The sequence below is a fragment of the Chiloscyllium plagiosum genome, chromosome 35 (genome assembly GCF_004010195.1).
Source record: "Chiloscyllium plagiosum isolate BGI_BamShark_2017 chromosome 35, ASM401019v2, whole genome shotgun sequence".
NCBI lineage: Eukaryota > Metazoa > Chordata > Chondrichthyes > Orectolobiformes > Hemiscylliidae > Chiloscyllium > Chiloscyllium plagiosum.
Genome location: NC_057744.1, coordinates 36,065,387 through 36,088,220, shown reverse-complemented (window position 1 = coordinate 36,088,220; position 22,834 = coordinate 36,065,387). Strand labels below are relative to the sequence as shown.

Genomic DNA, 22,834 nt, shown 5'->3' with positions numbered 1-22,834 from the left:
TCCTCGGCAGAGTGGGAGGGGGCGTTGAAATGTTGGGCCACGGGGCGGTTTGGTTGATTGGTGCGGGTGTCTCGGAGATGTTCTCTAAAGCGCTCTGCTAGGAGGCGTCCAGTCTCCCCAATGTAGAGGAGACCGCATTGGGAGCAACGGATACAATAAATGATGTTAGTGGATGTGCAGGTAAAACTTTGATGGATGTGGAAGGCTCCTTTAGGGCCTTGGATAGAGGTGAGGGAGGAGGTGTGGGCACAGGTTTTACAGTTCCTGCGGTGGCAGGGGAAAGTGCCAGGATGGGAGGGTGGGTTGTAGGTGGGCGTGGACCTGACCAGGTAGTCATGGAGGGAACGGTCTTTGCGGAAGGTGGAAAGGGGTGGGGAGGGAAATACATCCCTGGTGGTGGGGTCTTTTTGGAGGTTGCGGAAATGTCGGCAGATGATTTGGTTTATGCAAAGGTTGGTAGGGTAGAAGGTGAGCACCAGGGGCGTTCTATCCTTGTTACGGTTGGAGGGGTAGGGTCTGAGGGTAGAGGTGCGGGATGTGGACGAGATGCTCCCCCATCCACCCATTATACTCTATGCTACTTTCTCCCCACCCCCACCCTCCTCTAGCTTATCTCTCCACGCTTCAGGCTCACTGCCTTTATTCCTGATGAAAGGCTTTTGCCCGAAACGTCGATTTCGCTGCTCCTTGGATGCTGCCTGAACTGCTGTGCTCTTCCAGCACCACTAATCCAGATTCTGGTTTCCAGCATCTGCAGTCATTGTTTTTACCAAGTGGAACTTGAATTCATCCAATTCCAAAAATGACTTTTCTGACAGTGAAGCACTTCCTCAGTACTACAATGGAGTGTTATTGACATTACATACTTAGTCTACAGAGAAGGAGATGAACCCACAGCTCTCACTCAGGGCTAAGAGTGCTGTCACTGAAACAAGGTTGATACATTAGCAATGAATTTAAACTCATTCACTCACTCACTCATCTCTGACAGTTACCTAACGACAGGAAAGACTCACAGGAGGTGCACAGGCTTCATACTGCATTAACCCTGCTCTTTCTTGCACGCAACCTAAAAATAGAGCTTACAGTAGGGATCACATGCTAAACATTTCCCACAATGAGTGCAGTGTCTGCTGAGCAAAATCTTCCCTTGCTCAAAATAAAAAGTTCATGCAGAAAAATTTAAGCAGAGCTCACAGATGTATGATGGCATCAGTTCATTAGAATGTGAAAACTGAGCATTAGTGTGTCTCTACTCCCAACTGGGAACAAGGCAAAGCATTGATGGGACTGTAAAATGTATGACAGATAATCACACACAGATACTCTGTCAGTGTTTCCATCTAAGATGAGGTGACAGTACTGGACCCTTTAGGTCTTTCTATTTTTCTGCTCATTCCATTAAGAAACCCTTTTATGGCAGTGATGATCCAACTCTTTAAGAATGCGAGCAAGCAGCGGGAGTAGCTTTAAGCAAGAGCTGCCAAAATTCTCAGTCAAGAAACCATCATTGAGATCCTTAGATCACAGGTTATAATGTCCAGCAACATACTCCTCAACCCCAGTCATTCATACTCTGGTCTGAAGGATGCTACTTCCTTATGACGCCATATTTTACTATACCACCAGCTACTGGAGTTATTTTCAGTAGCTCAAAAGGAATTGCACAGTTATAGAGTCATAGAGATGTACAGCATGGAAACAGACCCTTCGGTCCAACCCGTCCATGCCAACCAGATTCCAAACCCAATCTAGTCCCACCTGCCAGCACCCGGCTCATATCCCTCCAAACCCTTCCTATTCATATACCCATCCAAATGCCTCTTAAATGTTGCAATTGTACCAGCCTCCACCACATCCTCTGGCAGCTCATTCCATACCCATACCGCCCTCTGCGTGAAAAAGTTGCCCCTGAGGTCTCTTTTATATCATTCCCCTCTCACCCTAAACCTATGCCCTCTAGTTCTGGACTCCCTGACTCCAGGGAAAAGATTTTGTCTATTTATCCTATCCATGCCCCTCATAATTTTGTAAACCTCTATAAGGTCACCCCTCAGCCTCCGACACTCCAGGGAAAACAGCCCCAGCCTGTTCAGCCTCTCCCTGTAGCTCAGTTGCAATATATGAAGGAATGGCACCAGATGTATTGAGCTAAACTGTTTCCAGTGATTGAGGAGATGCAGAATGTGAGCTATAAAATGTGCAGTTAGATGTGAGACATTTCAATCAGAGAATGGGAATAACTTCATTTACAGACTGTACAGTGCACTATCAGAGTTGGTGATTGAACAGAGATTGTGATCCATTTAAGTTTAGATTAGAAAGATGACTGAAGGAAAGGGAAGTTAAAAAGAAATGGGATAAGGTCCGCACATATTGTGACAAGACTGCTCATGTGGAAGATGAATTCCAACATTGCAAGGTGAACTGCAATGCCCTACTCCTGTGTAAATAATACTGTATTAACTTGCTAATTGGATGCACAATCAGGGTGGGATGATGCTCTTTCTAACATTTCTCCAATTTGGCTCTTTCAGTGATGAAAAGTTCCAGCTTCCACAAGAGACAATCAGCAGCTTCCAAAGTTTGGAAACTGTTGCAGGAATTCAAGGGCTATCTTTTTAAGACCATTCTGATCCAGTGGGCAAACATAAACAAATACATACTGACACATGTAGACCCTCAGACATAGTCTCACACACATCTCCAATACACAGGCACATGGAAAGAGACATTATACATGCAAATTGACCAACAACGACCACCAGTTATTATAAGGATTAAGTAGGGGTGACTCTTCTTTCTCTCACCAGCTGATGTGAGTATGGATTTTATTAAACAACTGATTGTAACAACCCAATCAGGCAAAATGTACATTTTGCTAGACAGCTTATAGTCCCATTGTGTTTTACTATGGTATTCTTAAATGATACAATCGGAAGACATGGTTGGTTGGTCATCTGTTCGTACTGCTTCTGTTGATATGTTTTTCAGATGGGGACATTATGAATGCTTGGCTGAGCTCCATGAAGGTTTCATGCATTTATCTCATGGCAGGTTACCTTGAGTTAGCTGCAGAGGGGAGTGTGAGCTTTGTTTGATTACTATTCTCATTACAATATAATAATTTGTTTTTGAAGATCTTTTTCAATGCCTGTGTGTTATTTACATTAGATTAACAGGTGATGAGACAATAAAAGCTTAATTCTATGAAGAATTTTGGTTGATTTGTCTTACAAGGTTGAGTATTGGATATTGAAAGCCCTGTTTTCTTCAGGTGCCAGTTTCATGGGCAATTCAAAGTCTCACCATTAATTCATTCATTCTGCACAGGGTGGCTACTCAGAGAGTGGATATGAAGAATGCGTGGGGGCAGAGGGACATATAGGTATAAGGGGCATAGGTGACAGTGGGCATGAAAGGGGAATGGTAAATTTGAGAGAAGGGAGTGAGGGGTGAAGAGTTAGAGTCATAAGAGTCATAGAGGTGTATAGAATGGAAACAGACCCTTCAGTCCAACTTGTCCATGCCAACCAGATATCCCAACACAATCTAGTCCCACCTGCCAGCACCTGGCCCACATCCCTCCAAACCCTTCCTATTCATATACCCATCCAGATGCCTTTAAATGGTGCAATTGTACTAGCCTCCACCACTTCCTCTGGCAGCTCATTCCATATACGTACCACCCTTTAAGTGAAAACGTTGCCCCTTAGGTTTCTTTTATATCTTTCCGCTCTCACCCTAAACCTATGCCCTCTAGTTCTGGACACCCAACCCCAGGGAAGAGACTTTGCCTATTTATCCTATCCATGCCCCTCATGATTTTATAAACCACAATAATGTCACCAATCAGCCTCTGATGGTCCAGGGAAAATAGCCCCAGCCTATTCAACCTCTCCGTATAGCTAAATCCTCCAACCCTGGCAACATACTTTTAAATCTTTTCTGAACCCTTTCAAGTTTCACAACACCTTTCTGATAGGAAGGAGACCAGAATTGTTGGCAATATTCCAGCATTGGTCTAACTAATGTCCTGTACAGCCACAACATGACCTCCCAACTCCTGTACTCAATACTCTGACAAATAAAGGAAAGCATACCAAACACTTTCTTCACTATCCTATCTACCTGTGACTTCACTTTCAACTTGAGGACTTGAGGACCTAACATTTATAATTACATCTCTGTTGGTGTGCCAGTAATTTAAAGTGAGCCTTTTAGTCTCCTGGATATGTTATCTGTCATCTCTCTTGCTAATTGGACCCCAATTTCTGAGGCAACACTGATTCCATCCCACTCTTACTGCCCCAGAAGAAAATATGGTGGAAGCGGGCCCCCCCTTAATGGAGATAATTGTGTGGAGAAGGGAAAATTCCCAACACACCTCTGTTTCTTTGAAGAAAATCCAATCTTGAAAGTAGAAAGGTTGCTTAAGCAAGGAAACAAGAGAAACAGTCCACTGTTTGTTATTTTCTTTACTTTCATACTTTCTGGGCGCCTCTTGAGGACAATACATTTTGATATGCTGTCTGCCTGTGAAAGCACACCTTAAATGATTCTCCAGTATTCTTGAGGAATGCAAGGACACAGGTTATGTCAACGGAAGCATTTTGTTCTGTTTAGCTGATAGTTGGCAACTTACTCGAAACAGGTGCTCTGACTAAGTCACACTTATTGTTGTATGGTTGCACATAAGGGTTGAAATATGTTACTTTGGCAAGCTGGGGTGGTGCAGCCACATCCCAATTGGGTTTAAAGTAAAGTTTAATAGGTCTGTTCACATAAGCAACAGAAAGAAATATCATTATATTGGTGCAAAAAGAGAAATTACAGAGAGTAGTAAATGAAGCATTGATCTATGAACTAACTGAATGTTCCATTCAGGGATGATAGGTAACAATGGAAACAAGCGCAAGAGTTAGGGTGCAGAAAGTGATATGTCAACAATTGCTGATTTCTTTGCCCATTTCTCCTAATGCAAGAAATCCAAGAAAATAGAGATAATTCATTCTTGAAGAAATCTGACTCTTTTGAAATAAATTAGAACACAATTTCAGAAACTGAAAATCTGAGTTGTTAGATTATCACCACCCTTTTGAAGTATCTACAGCAGACTTGCTTTGGAAAACAATGCACTTCAAAAGACTTTTATAAGTGGTGAGTGGATCTGTCTTAATTGTTGATGCTATGAAAGCTTTTGTAAAAACAAACTAACAAGATCCAATTTCGGTTGTAATCCAATCCTCTCAAGTTTGGCGACTATTGAAATTCTGTTCAACCATTCATACAGATTGCTAAGCATTTTAATAATATCATTGCTCCAAGAAGCTATTACAGTCCTGCAGATAATGGAGAATATATACAGCAAACTTTCTTTCAACCAGCGCTCTTGATAAATCAGTAAAAATTATATACCTCAAATTCCACAAAGTTTATTACATTATCTCAATCTCTCCAATATCCGAATAGTCAGCTGAGGGTGCAAGTTAAAAGTTTTATTTAAGGCAAAGATGCATTATTACTTAAGTGACTTATGCTGTAAATAAAGTATAACAGTAATGTGAATACCCATGTGTTACATTTCTATTACTGAGTGCGCGTTTTCACATTGATTATGTGGACCTATTGATCAGCTGGAATCAACTTGATTCGATCAACTGGTACATCCTTAGTCCCATAGGGGCTGCTTAATAAAAAGTTTGCTGTATTGTGATATTATTTATTGTGGTGTTTTTTAAATTATTTGCATTGTACTTCATCATAATTATTGTAAATTATTTTGTCAACTAAAACTTGTAATAAAGTCTGTCATTAATCGTACCAAAACACTTCTCAAAATTTCAGGCTTATCCCAAAATACCACAGCACAGAGGAAGAGCAAAATTCATTTGCAGAACAGTGTTCGATTTAATATCTGTGGTATGTTGTCAAAAGTGGCATGAAGCTAAGATTTAGGCATAAGAATTGTCTCAAATAAAGAAGCCAAAATACATAGAAAGTTCAAAAAAGAATCCAAAAAGTGAAAGCATCATTCTTTGGTTGATTTGTTCTTTGGTTAAACTATGGGCCTGTTGCAAAATCAGGAAGTATTTAAAGTTTATGTAGGAGGAGGAAACTAAAAGGTAGCAAAAAACAAGACTTCCAATCGATTGGAGGTATGACCCTACATTCAGGAAAGATATAAAGGGTAGGTCACCCTGGGCCAATCTATTAGTGGCTGCCCCAGATTAGCACATGCTGTACTGAACGTGTTGTCTCCTACAAACTAATGCACTGGGTCCATCCCCAGGCTGAAGTAACAGTCCATCCTGTTCTGTGTAGCAGCATGTATTTGTGGAGAAGGTAGCTGCTACTGGTTTTGCTAGCTCCTCAACAGAGGTCTATGGTATGGCTTCATAAATTGTTCCCATGCTGTACTGAAGACTGGCACCAGAGAGGCATAGAACAAGGTGAAAGAAGTTCAAAAAAGTTGAATGACTTCCAAAATGTTGGAATTCATCCACAAAGAAGTGAAAGCAACTCTTCAAAACAAATCCTGTGAGCACAAGCAATAGCTGCTTCAATCTTTAAAGTCTTTAATTTCACAGAATCTCTGCTATGTTTGCACCTTGTTGACCTTGGCAAATTTCACATTGTTTAGGAAGGCTATGCACTGGGTGTTAAATCCAGAATACAAGCTTAAATTCTGAATGAATTGCCTCTGAGCATATTTAAATGAGAAATCTGAGAGTTTCTTGCAGCCCCATGTGAAAGCCGGGGTGACAGTATCATGTCATGTTTAAACAATTCGGAATGTTTCAGGAGTTAACACCCAGCACACCTTCATACACTGCCCCAAGTTTGTCCAGAAACAAACATTTCCCCAAACACTTTCATAGCTCATGTATATACAGCGAGAGAAATCTTCATATTCAGACTCAGGACCGTGGAAAGATACTTTCTCTTCTCTTCTTACTCCTGAGCTGAACAGAAAACAACTTTATTCCGGGAGTGAGCAGCTAAATCTTTAAGTAATGGCTCACCAGTCAATCACTGCAGGATATGAGGGTTGAATTTATATTTCATTTCTGTGCTTTGTTGCAAACTTGTATACAGGCAGGGCAAAATATCATGTGATGTGTGGAAATAAGGAAGGAGTTAGTGACAACCTGTGTTATTGACAAATGATAGTAACGTTAATGATAGCAAAAGCATGATTAAACATGAAATTCATATTTTCTGTCTGAGTTACAGTACCCCAGCATTAACTTTTGAAAAATTATACTTCACATTGAAATAATTGCTTCCACAATCAGTAAAAACCAAATCCACTGCAGAAAATTCACTCTCAATTTATTCACTCAACATCCCCTTTTAATAATGCAATAAGCCTCAAATCTGCCGGACAACATTTCTGGCACTGAAAATTACTTTTACATGTGAAGAGATTCATTCTTTTGAGTTTTAGTTGCTGAGATTATTATTATTAAAATCTCAAATATGAAATAACTTTATCTTCTCTGTTTTATAGCTCTAATTGCTCTTTCCCTCGTTTACTTTCTATACTTCATTTGATATTGAATTCACCGACTGTAATTTACACTCAAGCTGTTAAATATCACAACCCTTCAATGTGATTAGTTACATAGCACTTTACTTACTGCATCATTATTAACCTCCCTTTATGCAATTTGTCACTGAAACATTTTTAACACCTCAACATTTCAGTGCATGTCTAACTGACAACAGATGCTATTTGATGCCATACTACAGTGTAATAAGGCCCAATATCCACAAAACTGTATGGGTGTGAAGAAAATTCTGTGCAGTGTAGCACCATATAGGAATAGTCACTGCACTTACTGCCTCTTTTCAGACCAATCAATGTCCTGTACTGCGCTACATCAAAATACGCACCGTCATGTAGAGCCCTACCTAGAACACTCTTGGTACAGTATGGTTCTACATTTGAACACTGCATATATTCATGTCTACTTTTAAGAACTCTCAAAGAAACTTTACCTTTTCTAAAAATCACATTGCTTCCCAAAGGACATCTTACTAGTCCTAATGGAGTATGGGGACCATAGTTGAAAAGTGTGGCGCTGGAAAAGCACAGGAGTTCAGGCAGCATCCAAGGAGCAGGAGAGTTGATGTTTTGGACATAAGCCCTTCTTCTTCAACCCCTGGACCATATCCAACAGGATATCTTGCCTTTCCAAAATGTTATCTACCTCTGCAAAGGATAGCATCGACCTTAGATCTTCTCCCATCTGATAAAAATTGCACAAGTTGTGTTTTAGACATCCTATGAGCACAAATCTGATAAGGCTGAGGCAGTTGAACTTCAACATATTCACAGCACTGTTTCATTGATCAGTTGGAAGGATGAACAAGCAGCGTGCTGATCTCCACCTGTGCAACACACAGCTAGAATCAGACACTGTGATATATTTGAAACAGAAACTGTATATGGTACGATAGCATCATTGTGAAATACTTTCACATTCAAATGGTGCAGAGTGGATCAGTGCAGTTGAGCAGCACACACTGCGCTCTATGCTGATGGTGTGGTTAAACGTTTGACAATATACATAGGGGCACTCTGAGCTCCTGTATAGGCCTTGCTAGAACAAGGGCAGCACCACATCTGAGACATGGTGGGCAGCTAATACACGTGACTGTGTGGGTGTGCACCATGCTGCAAGACCAAACAGTCCTTTGCATGAAGTTCTTGCGGGTAGCCTATTTACACTTCAGCAAGCACAAATCCCTCATTTTAGTCACAGCCCCAATGCAGTTGAGCAAATTGAAATTAGGTTACGTTGAACGATACAGAGTAGGTAGCACAGAAACAAGCATCCACCTTTACCATTCCACTGACATTTACACTTCTCCTCCCATCCTCCTTCATCTAATTCTATCACTATTATACATTACTCTTTTATCTAGCTTCTCCTTAAATGTTTCTATGCTATCTGCCGCAAACACACTTGGTGGTATTAACTTTCACTCTCCCACCATTCCCTGGATAATGACCTTTTTTTCTGAGATGTCTATTTTTGGTAATATCAATCTTATATTGCTGACCTTTAGATATTACACAAGTGTCAATGCTCTCTGTCTCTCTAAGCCTCAGAATGTAAGCTCCCAGTTGCACTCCTGTACTTGAGGTATACTCCAGTACAGTACCCTCCTGCGAAAGGAAACCCTCTCCACCAGCCATGATTCAAAGTGGAGAAGCACTGTGCTGCATGTAGTTAAGATAAGGATTGTTCACAAGACTGAAGGGAGTTTAAATGTGAACAACTCTGCTTGCTATCTTTTCAATACTTGCACACGAACACACACAGGCATACATAATGCACACATAGGTATGCATGAATGCATTAACAGATCCAGCAAAATAAACTGGAAACTAATGTTCAAAATAAAGAATACATATCCAAGTTTAATTCAATTTGAATGAACTTGCATGGTTCAGCACAGTGGCTGCTTCACATCACCAGGGACCTGGTTCAATTCCAACTTTGCATGCCTGTCTGTGTGGAATTTGCACATTCTACCCGTCTCTGCATGGGTTTTCTTCAGGTGCTCCAGTTTCACAAAGATGTGCAGGTTAGGTGGATTAGCAATGGGAAATTGCCTATAATGTTCAGGGATGTGTAGGCTAAGTGTATTAGCCATGGGAAATGTAAGATAGAGTGGGATGCTCTTTGGAGGGTCGAGTGGCTTGCTTCCACACTGTAGGGATTCTAAGAGACTATCTGTCAGGTAATGATGGTTGGTGCCAGCTCAAAAATACATTTCTTAGAAAATAGATCCTGAGGTCTCACCTTCAGACCCAGGTCTGACTCTAATACAGACTGATGGAATGAAAGTTTTGACACTCTCCACTGGCTGTTGGAATACTTCTGAAAACATGTTCCGCTTGGTCTCAACTCAGCTCCCTTCTAGGTGGTACAATTCCCCAAACTCAACTTTAACATCCACTAAACTTTTCAGGCAGCACAGTGGTTCAGTGGTTAGCACTGCTACTTCACAGTGCCAGGGACCTGGGCTTGATTCCAGCCTAGGGTGACGTTATGTGGAGCTTGCACATTCTCTGCGTGGGTTTCCTCTGGGTGCTTTGGTTTCCTCCCACAATCTGAAGATGTGCAGGTCAGGTGAATTGGCCATGCTAAATTATCAATAGTGTAAGGTGCATCAATAGTGTAAGGTCAGAGTGAAAAGGGTGAAAGTAGGTTCCTGTGGACTTGTTGGGCCAAATGGCCTGTTTCCACATTGGAGGAAATCTAATCTAAAAATTGGCAATATCTTATTGAGTGACTACTCCTTGAGCAGTGCACTCACTTTTCTATTTCATGACTGTTGGGGAGAAAGAGAGAGAGAGACAGCTATCAATAAGATCATGGCTGATCTACCTCAACTCCACATTTTACTAGGTTTACTAGACTAATACCTGGAACAATTGGAGTAGCTTAAGAGGAAAGGCCATTCAGGCTAGACCTGCATCTTCTGGAGTTTAGAAAAGTCAGAGGTGACTGAATTGAAACATATGAGGTCCTAAGGGGACTTGACCAGGTGGGTGTCAAAAGGATCTTTCCTCTTCTATAAGAATACAGAACTAGAGGTCATAGGTTAAAAAAAAGGGGTCACCCATTTACGACACAGAGGAGTAAACATTTTTCTCTCAGAAAAGTGAGAGTTTTTGGAATTTCCTTCCTCAGAAGACAGAGGATACAGAGTCTTTAAATATTTTTAAGGCCAGGCTAGAGAGACTCTTGACTCCCATGGGATGAAACATTATCAGGGATATGCAGGAAAGTTGAGGTTAAAATCAGGCCAGCCAAAATCTTATTGCATGGCAGAACAGGCTCAAAGGGCTAAGTTGCTGACTTGTTGTTTCTTGTTTGTAGGTTCATGTGTTGACATTCCTACGTTATCCTTACCTTTTAAAACCCAAAAGATCTATTACCTTAGTCTTGCATATATTCAATAACTGAGCATAGACAGCTCTCTGGGATGCAGAATATCAAAAATTGAAAACACTGAGTGAAGAAATTTCTTCTTCTCTCCATCCGAAATGGATGACCCTTTAATCAGAGAATGTGACCTCATGTTCTTTATTGCTGAAAATGTGTTGCTGGAAAAGCGCAGCAGGTCAGGCAGCATCCAAGGAGGAGGGGAATCGACATTTCGGGCATGAGCCCTTCTTCAGGAATGAGGAAAGTGAGTCCAGCAGGCTAAGATAAAAGGTAGGGAGGAGGGACTTGGGGGAGGGGCGTTGGAAATGCAATAGGTGGAAGGAGGCCAAGGTGAGGGTGATAGGCCGGAGTGGGGGTGGGGGCGGAGAGGTCAGGAAGAAGATTGCAGGTTAGGATAGGAAGGCGGTGCTGAGTTCGAGGGATTTGACTGAGACAAGGTGGGGGGAGGGGAAATGAGGAAACTGGAGAAACACGTTTCCAGCAACACATTTTCAGCCCTGATCTCCAGCATCTGCAGTCCTCACTTTCTCCTCATGTTCTTTATTCCTCAGCCAGGAAAAATAACCTCTTCACAACAACCCTACGACACCTCTGTCTTTCGGTATGTCCAGCACACCTTTGATCTCAGGTTCCCCAGCCTCCAGGACTTGACCAGAGCCTAAAGTTTCTGGAGATTAATCAACAAGACTCTTTGAAGAACAACTAGAAGGAAAAATCAAAGTAAAATTATTCTTCAAACTTTCTTGTTCAACCAACATAAAATGTTGGAAAGGTGTTATTTAAGAGTCAAGAGTGACAATGAGGAGTCTATTTGTGTTATAGTTGGCGTAGGAAGGTGAGCTGCATAAGAATCAATGTGTTAGGTGACCAATGGTTGGAAGGGGAGCTGAGGGAGCACTATGGGGCTACTGGTGGCGGATTATCTAATATAATACTGGGCATCAATTCTGGAGTTGAGAATCTTATGAGCAGCCATCAGGAAGGAGAGAGTTATCCAATTCAATATGGCACATGACTGGGAGTATTTCGCATCAGATTCTAGTGGTCAGAGTGAAAGCATGAAATCCCAGTATCGAGGGAGGGTAAAAGGACAAGTTGGCCACCATTTTGGATACAGAATGTGAGGCTCCCTTCTATTTCTGCTAATCAGTTCTGCCATTCACTTGTTAAAGTTAAAATCATTCATAATAAAACTCTGCTATGTTACTGTTTCCCACTTGTCTGATTAGATTAGATTAGAATATATTACTTACAGTGTGGAAACAGGCCCTTCGGCCCAACAAGTCCACACCGACCCGCTGAAGCGCAACCCACCCATACCCCTACATTTACCCCTTACCTAACACTACGGGCAATTTAGCATGGCCAATTCACCTGACCTGCACATCTTTGGACTGTGGGAGGAAACCGGAGCACCCAGAGGAAACCCACGCAGACACAGGGAGAATGTGCAAACTCCACACAGTCAGTCGCCTGAGGTGGGAATTGAACCCAGGTCTCTGGCGCTGTGAGGCAGCATTGCTAACCACTGTGCCACCGTGCCGCCTGTGATTTCCTACAGTATGGAAATAGGCCCTTAGGCCCAACAAATCCACACCGACCCTCTGAAAAGTAACCCACCCAGACCCATCCCCATACCCTATATTTACCCGACTAATAAACTTAACACAACAGGCAATTGAGCATGACCAATTCACCTGACCTGCACATCTTTGGATTGTGGGAGGAGACCAGAGCACCCAAAGGAAACCCACACAGACACAGGGAGAATGTACAAACTCCACACAGACAGTTGCCTGAGGCTGGAACTGAACCCAAGTCCCTGGTACTGTGAAGCTTTAGTGCTAACCACTGAGCCACCATATCGCCCATCTTCACTGTCTCTTCTAGAATCACCTTTTAAGACCAGTTCCAACATAAACACAATTCAATGTGGTCCTGTTCACTCATTCTGGCAAACACCCATCTGCCTAAAACAATTAAAACAAATAAAATGTTGCAATGTGGCACATACCCTGTCATGCAATCCCCATCCTTGCCCCTTGCTCACTGGGATCGCCCTTAATCCTCCAACCAGCATTTAATAAAACCAATCAGGCAAACAAAGGCCTGAAGGCAGCAACTTTCCTACACCTGTTTGCTTCCCTCCCATCTCAAACAATAGCTTTTGACATATTCAATAATACAATTCAAACTATATTCGTAATAACACTGAGACTGGTAGAATGAATTTCATTTGAGCTTAACGTTGGCATTGGACTATATCCACACATGCTGACTGGATAGAAGTGAAAATTCTGTACTTCTTTTCCCCACTTCTTCAGCTGAAAATCAATTGCAGTTTTCTCATTGCTGTTGAGATTAGCTGGCTGCTCAAGACTGCAACTATCCTGGGTCAAGTGCTGCAGTCACCAAACGGGCTAACAAATGAATTGAAAAAGAGTCTTCAGCCTGAACTCCAGCAAATGGTTGCCCATCATAATTCTGATCATGAGAAAGGAAATCAGTCAAAAGTAAAAGTCTCCAAACCTAAAATATATCTGTTACATTACTACAAACTCTGAAGCCAGGCTCTTGGTCTCTGACTCATCTGTGACAATACTGGGCTCCGTTTTATTACAGATAAGATCTGTGACTGTTTGTAACAAAGTGAAGCATGTAATTGCCTTTGGTATCATTCATTGTGAAAGTGTCTCAATGCTTGTCGTGCATGCAGTCAGGCTATCATTTTTGTACATTTTTCCAAGTGGAATAGATGGCTCTTCTAACAAAGGGAATCAGCTGGAACTCTTGTTACACTTCTGACTGCTAGTTACTTCCAGATTCAACACATCAGTATCAACCCAAACCCACACTTGGACCCAATAATGTGGCTTAACCACAGTCCAACAGCAGCACACTATAGTACTGGTGTAACCTCACCTTGCTCCACATCAACCATTTTCTGGTCTCTTTTGAGAGTAATTGCTAATTTATGACCATCCTAAATTGATTAACAATGTCCTAATTTTATTTAACTCAAGCTTCTTACAGCCAGAGCTATTATAATCATGTTGCTCCTCATTATAGTCCACTCAACATTAGGAACAAGCTGATAACTGATCCTGTGTATGTCCTTGAACATAAGTTGCGTACTCAATCAGAAAGTGTGTAAACTGAGATGGAGCCTGCAGACATGTTCGGTGAATACGGAAAGTACAAAAGTACAAAAATAGGTAAATGTAGCATTTAACAGTTCGTGAACACCTCATGAAGAGTAAAGGTTCAGCCTGATGCAATTTCCAAAGCAAACTGCAATTCTGTGTCTTTGACTTCCTTATTAAAAAAACACTTTACCGAGTGATTTTATCAGTCCCCACAAGCTGACCTACTTCTACCAAAGTATTGGGGTTTCCATGGCAACCAAAGGAGGAGCAATAACAAACTTTGCTTTAATTATTTCTTTGCAATACATCTGCTAAAGTAATAAAATATATGATGTGCTAAACTAGACCAGGAAAATCCAAATCAAAACGTGACTGTAGTCGTTGGTACTTGGAGATACACAGGGTCACAACAAGACCTCTGCTTTCTCCTCATCTCTAATCTCTCATCTCTCCTCACCATGGCGCTAACCACAGAAGATCAAATAACAAGCACTTATCACCAAGAGCCAAGATGTACATTAAATCTTCAACATGTGTTTAATTTCAAACCATCAAAAGAATTACACAGCATGTTTCAGAGCCTAAGGTAAAAGTTAAATCATAAAATCAGGAGAGTAAAAGGAGAAACCATTTTTCTGTTCAAAATAATCAGTTCAAGAATTTTTCAAGGCAGGGACGAACCAATTATAAACCACACATTACATTCCGACACTATTATTTGTAAATGTATGGTTTAGTTTTCAGTTGCATGCTATTTTGCGGGTGCTTTATATCAATGAAAAAGAGGTTACATTATTAGATCAGTTATCCTAAGAAGGGAAACTCAAATCCTGCCATTGGCAGTTTCAAACATTGGTTCAAAGTATACGAGTGAAAGTAAAAGTGAACGTAAAAGTTTGTCAATTAACATTCTTTTGGAAAGGAAGCCTGCCATTCTTACCCAGCCTATACACTTCTCCTGTCCCACACTAGTGTGGTTGACTCTAATTGGGCTTTGAAGAGGCCACACAACTGTGCCAAACCTCTTACAAGTGATTCAAGTAGACCCACCAGCACCCCTTTCTCAGAGCAGCTAGGGACGGAAATAAATATCAGCCTTGCCAGTGAATTAACTTGCTATTCCCACTTTTACCTTCAGCCCAAATGAGCACTCAGCTCAGATACAGGCTTTTTCATTCTTGGTTTTTCCAAGCTGGGCCAAAAGCTGTGTGTCAGTTGTCTCCCACCTTCCCCACACATACATTCTTCAAGCCCCAGTATAGTTCTGTTAGATCATAACAGCAGGAAGAGAGAAGGTTCTTATTGCTCACACAAAGCAGACAAGCTCAAAAACAGAAATTGCTGGAAAAGCTCAGCAGGTCTGGCAGCATCTGTGGACAGAAATCAGAGTTAACGTATTGGGTCCAGTGACGTTTTTTTAGAAGTTGACAGGCTGGTGAGTTGGACACAGGGTTAGAAAACTTCATTTCCCAGCTGATCTTGCCTTTACTCTGATCTTGAATTCAATAAAATCTACAATCTAATATGTGGATACAGCCATGGAACTACTAAAATGTCATAAAAACCTAGCTGGTTCAGTAATGTCCTTCAGGGAAGAAAATCGGCCACCCTTACTTAGTCTGGCCTACATGAGACTCCAGACACACAGCCTCTGGGCACATAGGGATAGGCAATAAATGCTGGTCTAGCCAGTGGCAACCACATCACATGTCTTTTTTAAAAAAAGGGTGAGACGCCAAAGGCCCATCTGTGAGTCTGGATTATCCAATATTCTATCTAACTTCTTGAAGAAACCAACCTCATCATTCTTTTTCACTCTGTTTCCCCGACCAGCTCCTCAACTTTACCAATGTTAACATTGACTCACCGGTAGCACTGTCACCTCTGAATCATAGATTTAAAGTCCTATTCCAGAGGCTTGAGCTCAATGTCAAGACTAACCAATCCGTTATTGCAGTTCCGAGAGAGCGTTACACAAGTGGAGGTGCCATCATTTGAAGATAACGTTAAACCTGTCTTCCCTTAAAGTATGATTATTATTGGAAGAAATGGAAGGGAATTCTGGCCAACCATCACACTGAAATTCCCTGATCTGTTCATGACCTCATTGCTGATTATGGGAAATTGTTGCACACAAACCAACTGCTGCACACCCTACATTCAAAAGTGATTACATTCACATGGTGCCTAGGTGTGTCCTAAGGATGTGAAATGTGCTAGGTGAATGCAAATCTTTATTTGTGAATTTGCGAAAAACAGACATTGACTTCCACTTTCACACATAAAGCAGGAGATTTTCCTGAACCACCATCTCAAACAAGTTGTTGGTAAATTGATCAAACTATCCAGATCTTTGTTTGTTTGTCTTAACAACCTACAGTATAGAGACCCGAGGTGATGAGGTCAGGGGTTACCTGTATATCCAGCCAGAGCAGCAGCAGGAATTACCGGCTTGTCCTTATTTAGATCAGTTCGTTCTCGCACGTAATCTTTGAATGTCCCTTTGGGCTTGTGATTGGGCAAATTGCTGGAGTACTCCTCAGACTCAAAACCATCATAGGAGGGCACTCGCTGGAGGCTGTTGAAAGAGGACTGGCTGCTCCAGGACTGTGTTAAGCGGTCACAACTGTCAAAACTATCAACACTCTCAAAGGAATCTTGGCCACCGAGTTTACCTAAAGGAAAAATAAGAAAATGGGTGGTCACCAGATAGTTTGAGTGTCTGCAGGTGCAAATCTCCTCTTCCAACTAAAAACAAAGATTTTAGATTGAAGGGGATTTCCCTTGTGATGGCAGTTTTCACACTGCTTCACATTGGAGTCGGAAATCTTGAGCTTAAACTGAAAGCTGCACTATACTGGTGCAGGTCACAACTGTGTTGATAACACATCCTGTGAGATTACATGTTAAGTATTTATTTGGTTCAACTTGTCAGTTCTTACGGTGATTTATATTTGGACAAATATCATGGTCATGGCACGGAAGATGTTCACCACAATGATATTACAATGAAAGACTTTTGTATGAGAAGAAACCTGAGAAATTGAGCCTCTTTTCAGGAGAAATTAAGGAGATTCACAGATCTGTTTGAAATCTTTATATTATTGGAAATGTTGATATGATAAATCGGAAAAAGGAAACTTTTCGTTGGCCAGTGAATTGGTAACTCAAAGGCAATTTAAGATCCAAAATGTTTTAAAATTATTGAATTTGGAAGTCCAACTGGTGTTGGGGAATTGAGTCCAGGGTATCAGGAAGCACTTTCTTCACGGAAAGGACTGTGGAAATTTGTAACTGTTTTCCCTCAAAAATGATGAGCAGAGGGTGAATTGAGAATCTCTTGCTGGAGTTGATCTATTATTGTTAGAGATGGGGAATTCAGGGTTACAGAGGCAAGGCAGTTTGATTGATAACAACAGTGTTGTAACTAATTCAAGGGTTAAATGGTTTACTCCTGTTCCTTTTAAAACACAGTGAAGCATGCATAGGACACTGGAGGTACTAGATAATATCTATATATCATGATTTTAATGGCATCCATTTTTTTTGACAAGGCACCATGAAGTCAACGTTTCCAGTAGTGACTTGTTCTGCAGAAATAGTCACCACAGCGATTATTCATCTAATATTCAGGCTCCATAACTTAGCTGTTTCACAAGAGTCAGTTGACACATTCCCTCACAGTCTCTGATAAGAACTCCAAAGTATCCAGTCAGAACCAAGCAACTATTCTCACTGAGTTCATAGTGGCCTCTGTCTGCTTACGGCTATAATTCTTCCCAGTTGTCAGCACGACCTTTCAACTTAAGCAAAAAACATTGAAGTGGCAAGTAAAAGACATGCTGATCAGCAAGAATGAAAAATGTAGCCTGGCACAAGGCCTTCGAGATTGGTATCACTCTCTAGTATCACAGGAACAATCCTGTTGCAAGGAAGAATTAGTCATAGAGCACAGTGTCACACCCAAGTGTTATCGAGGCACTAATTTCCACAGCCAGTCTCCAGCTGTACTTACTGCCTCAGCCTCTCATTGTTTTACCACATCCATTAATCTGGGTCATCTTTTCAACCCAAGAGATCATTCGCAGAGTTTACTGAATCTCAGCAGCAAACATCAATTCCATTCTTAATCAATACATGAATCTAGGGATATCCTACAGGTGGCAAATGTCAGCTTCAGCTGGATATCTTTCTGGGGGATCCATCACATGACCAACAATGTAGAACAGCCCTGACCTTGTACTTTAGGTCTAGCATGACCAGTTAGAAAGAACAAGTTCACTTTACCCAACTGAACTCATCATAACATTGAAGACAATATAGATGGCACAATTCTGAAGAGGGTACAGGAGCAGAGGGGCCTGGATGTATATGTGCACAGTGGTGCTAGAAATGCACAGCAGGTCAGGCAGCATCCAGGGAGCAGGAAAATCCACGTTTCAGGCAGGCGCCCTTCATCAGGAAAGGCAGGATAGGCAGGTAGAATAGTAAGCAATTATCCTTGGTTTTATTAATTGGGGGAAGGGAGTGCAAGAGCAAGGAGGTGATGTTGAACTTGTACAAGACACTTGTTAAACCTCAGCTGGAGTGTTGTGTAGAGTTGCAGGTGCCACATTGTCAGAAGGATGTGATTGCATTGGTGAGAGTATATAAGTGATTTACAAGAATGGTTTCAGGAATGAGGAACTTTAGTTATGAGGATAGATTGAAGAACTTTGGACTATTAACCTTGGAGAGAGAAGGCTAAGAGGAGATTTGATAGAGGCTTTCAACATCATGAGTGGGCTGGACAGAATAGTTTGGGAGAAACTGTTTTCGCTTGCACAAGGAACAAGAATGGAAATAAATTGAAACTGATCTGCGAAAGAAGCAAGGCTATAGTGAAGAAAGTCTAATTTACTCAGTGATAAGGAGGGTATGGAATGCACTGCCTGGGAATGTGATGGAGGCAAGTTCAATCGACGCACTCAAAAGGTCATTGGATGATTATTTGGCTAAAATAACATCCAAGGGTATGAGAGAAAGACTAGGAGATTGGCGTTTGATAAAGATGCTCATTTAATGAGTTAGAGACCAAATTCTTCTGCGCCATAACAATCCTTTCATTCTGTGATCCTGACTCTACAAACAGCTTTACTCTTTAAATATTAATATAATTCAACAAAACATTAGATTTAAATAGTGATTTAAGCATAAAGAGCATTTATGAAATGAGCATTATAAAATGAGTGACACTGGGCCATAAAAGGAGATATTAGGTAAGATATTCTGCCTGGAAGTCTGTGGTGAGTGGTGTTCCACAGGACTCTGTCCTTGGGCCTCCATTGTTTGTAATTTTTATTAATGACTTGGATGAGGGGATTGAAGGATGGGTCAGCATGTTTGCAGACGACACAAAGGTTGGAGATGTCGTTGACAGTATAGAGGGCTGTTGTAGGCTGCAGCGGGACATTGACAGGATGCAGAGATGGGCTGAGAGGTGGCAGATGAAGTTCAACCTGGATAAATGCAAGGTGATGCATTTTGGAAGTTCAAATTTGAAAGCTGAGTACAGGATTAAGGATAGGATTCTTGGCAGTGTGGAGGAACAGAGGGATCTTGGTGTGCAGGTACATAGATCCCTTAAAATGGCCACCCAAGTGGACAGGGTTGTTAAGAAAGCATATGGTGTTTTGGCTTTCATTAACAGGGGGATTGAGTTTAAGAGTCGTGAGATCTTGTTGCAGCTCTATAAAACTTTGGTTAGATCGTACTTGGAATACTGCATCCAGTTCTGGTCGCCCTATTATAGGAAAGATGTGGATGCTTTGGAGAGGGTTCAGAGGAGGTTTACCAGGATGCTGCCTGGACTGGAGGGCTTATCTTATGAAGAGAGGTTGACTGAGCTCGGACTTTATTCATTGTAGAAAAAGAGGAGGGAGAGGGGACCTAATTGAGGTATACAAGATAATGAGAGGCATAGATAGAGTCGATAGCCAGAGACTATTTCCAAGGGCAGAAATGACTAACACGAGGGATCATAGTTTTAAGCTGGTTGGTGGAAAGTATAGAGGGGATGTCAGAGGTGAGTTCTTTACACAGAGAGTTGTGAGAGCATGGAATGCGTTGCCAGCAGCAGTTGTGGAAGCAAGGTCATTGGGGACATTTAAGAGACTACTGGACATACACATGGTCACATAAATTTGAGGGTGCATACATGAGGATCAGTGGTCGGCACAACATGGTGGGCTGAAGGGCCTGTTCTGTGCTGTACTGTTCTATGTTCTATAACCAAAGTTTGATCAAAGAGGTAAGCTTGAATAAAAGTGTCATAAAGGGCAAGCAGTGAGTTAGATAAGGAAATGCAACTTGTGAGTTGAGACAAAGGCAGCAGAGTATTGAATGACTTTAAGGTTACAGTGAGTAGAAAGGTGAAAGACCAAACAGCAGTGTATGGGAATAGTCAGGTCTGGATGTTACAGAAGTATTGATGAGGATTTCAGCAGCAGATGAACTAAAAGTAAAGTCAAGCAATGTTACAGAGGTGGTAACACTCGTATAGATGGCAGCAGGAATATGAGGCTGGAAAAGCGACAAAGAGTGTTGGAGATTGGCAGATCTGGCAGTATATCTTTGGAGAGAGAAATAGATTTAATGTCTTGTTCAGTTTCAGATTTTCTATTTTGTTTTTATATAAGGTTGGAAAATCACCTCAGAACCAAATGTTATATGAAGGTTGCAGACAGTTGAATTCAAGCTTAAATTTGGAAATGTAAAAGAGAAGAAAATCACAATTTTTTTTTTCTGCTTCTATAGTTATTTTTTCTCATAGGCCTTGCTCTCAACTGTGGCGAAAACATGAAACTTCAATTCCTGAAGATTCTGAGATAATCTTTGAGAGTCAGCAAACCTGATGAAGTCCAGCCACTCCTCTAGGAAACTACAGTTCCATAGAATTAGCCATTGCACTCCTGGCCATCTGAACCCTTACTTCGCTGGCCCATAGTCACAACATACCTCGGCTAATACGGCCCACGCACATATTGTCAGGCGACACCACTTCCTGTTTGAGGTAATACTCGGTCTGCAGTGACTCCACGGGAGCATCACGGGTTATCACAGCCTGATAATCCGGTTCATACTTTAGAGACAGCAGCTCCTCCGAACTAATAGGATGCAGGGTTTGGTAGGACTCTGTAATAAATCCTGGATCAGAGTATTCAGATGGAGGGACACATTGTGCGTGTTCACTGCCGTACCCTGTTGGGAGAAAGATTGAAATTAATGCACAGCAGACAAACAGACTCAGAGAAGTAGAATCACAATTGCAAGCTGCGAGCATTAAATGGGAGAAGAATTGGTATCTTCAAAGTAGCCTCTCGATTCACACCGGCTCAAATTTGTACCAAATTATGCAAACTGCTCACAATTTATATCGCTCCTGAATTACACCGCTCCTGAATCCCACCCTTCCTGAATGACATTGCAAGCACCTCACACCCACATTTACATCTGACCTTCACCCCACATCCAAATCTGGACACAAGTACAATGAACACAAATGGGAGGAAGCTTTGTATTCTTAAGGCAGTTCACTCATTCCTAGTGCTGATAACTCTGGGCTAATTCTTCTTGAGGTTAAGCTCTAACTCACCTATGGGATAGGCAGAGAAGAGACTGTTTTCAGAATAACCGGAAACCACACCATTTACCACGTAGGGCTTGATGTCTTCTTGGCATTCTGGCAGAAATGAAATTTAACAATCAGCAAACAACGTTCTTTTAAAAAAAAACACAGCCTCTTAACATATTAATCAAGTTGAGACGATCTTGAAGATGCTCGAGATGTACAATGGGGCACTTTGCAATTTAGACATTCAAATCCCAGTCAGATACAATGTGGCTTAATGACAAGGAAAGCCTCCTCTACACCATCCTCATCCAATACTTCCAGGGCAAGTACAGCATGGGGGTCAGACTCAGAGTAACATTCCCTCTTTACTGTACTCATCAAACATTCTTAGGTCGGGACAGCATGGGGTTAGATACAGTGTAAATCTTGATCTTTGATGTGCAAACTTCAAGTGCACCACTTTGCATACAAGTGCCATATCAGTCATCTTGTACTTTGTGAGTGACATTTATCAATTTAAATTTGTTGCCAATTGTTTTCCCTTTGCGTATCTGTGATGTACTACATGACATACTTTGCACTTCTGACGTATTCACACTGAATCAGGGGCACTTCCAAGCTGTGAGACAGTCTGCTATGAGCTGAATTCACATTCCCCAATCTCCCTTTGTGTTGGATGTTCAGCAAGGCTAAAGACTGAAGTGAGCTACATCACAACCTGAGACAATGTGGTAGAAGAATACAGAAGTGTGAATAAGGTTACACTGCTGCCCAGATCCCAAAGTTGCTTTCACATGGTCTTTATAGAACCTGCCATATCAATTGGCATGTAGCAGTTCAAGAAGTGTATATTGAGTGAATGTATTTTGTGTGCATACAAGTTGATATGTATCAATGTTGCACATGTGTTTCATGTTTACAGTTACACAAATTAATCTTGATTATCCATTCTCTTTGTCAAACCTTTAAAAACCTTTACTGCTCCCTGAAAAAGACCATTTTCACATACACTGTCCTGCTGGATATCACCAGTAGAGTGAATGTAGTAAAAACCAAAAGAACTGTGGATGTTGTAAATCAGAAATAAAAACAGAAGTTGCTGGAAA

At 41.5% G+C, this 22,834-nt stretch overlaps 1 protein-coding gene across 5 annotated transcripts in view; it reads right to left on the bottom strand.

Moving 5' to 3' along the window:
* ets1 (v-ets avian erythroblastosis virus E26 oncogene homolog 1) overlaps window positions 1-22,834 on the bottom strand; it is a 104,299-nt gene that overhangs the window by 11,446 nt on the left and 70,019 nt on the right. For all 5 annotated transcript variants that reach the window (XM_043676925.1, XM_043676927.1, XM_043676930.1 and 2 more), the window contains 3 exons: window positions 21,750-21,836; window positions 21,113-21,355; window positions 16,531-16,791 (listed from right to left, as the gene is read on the bottom strand). In XM_043676925.1, the coding sequence (XP_043532860.1) occupies window positions 16,531-16,791; window positions 21,113-21,355; window positions 21,750-21,836 (591 nt within the window). The remainder of the gene's footprint in view (window positions 1-16,530; window positions 16,792-21,112; window positions 21,356-21,749; window positions 21,837-22,834) is intronic.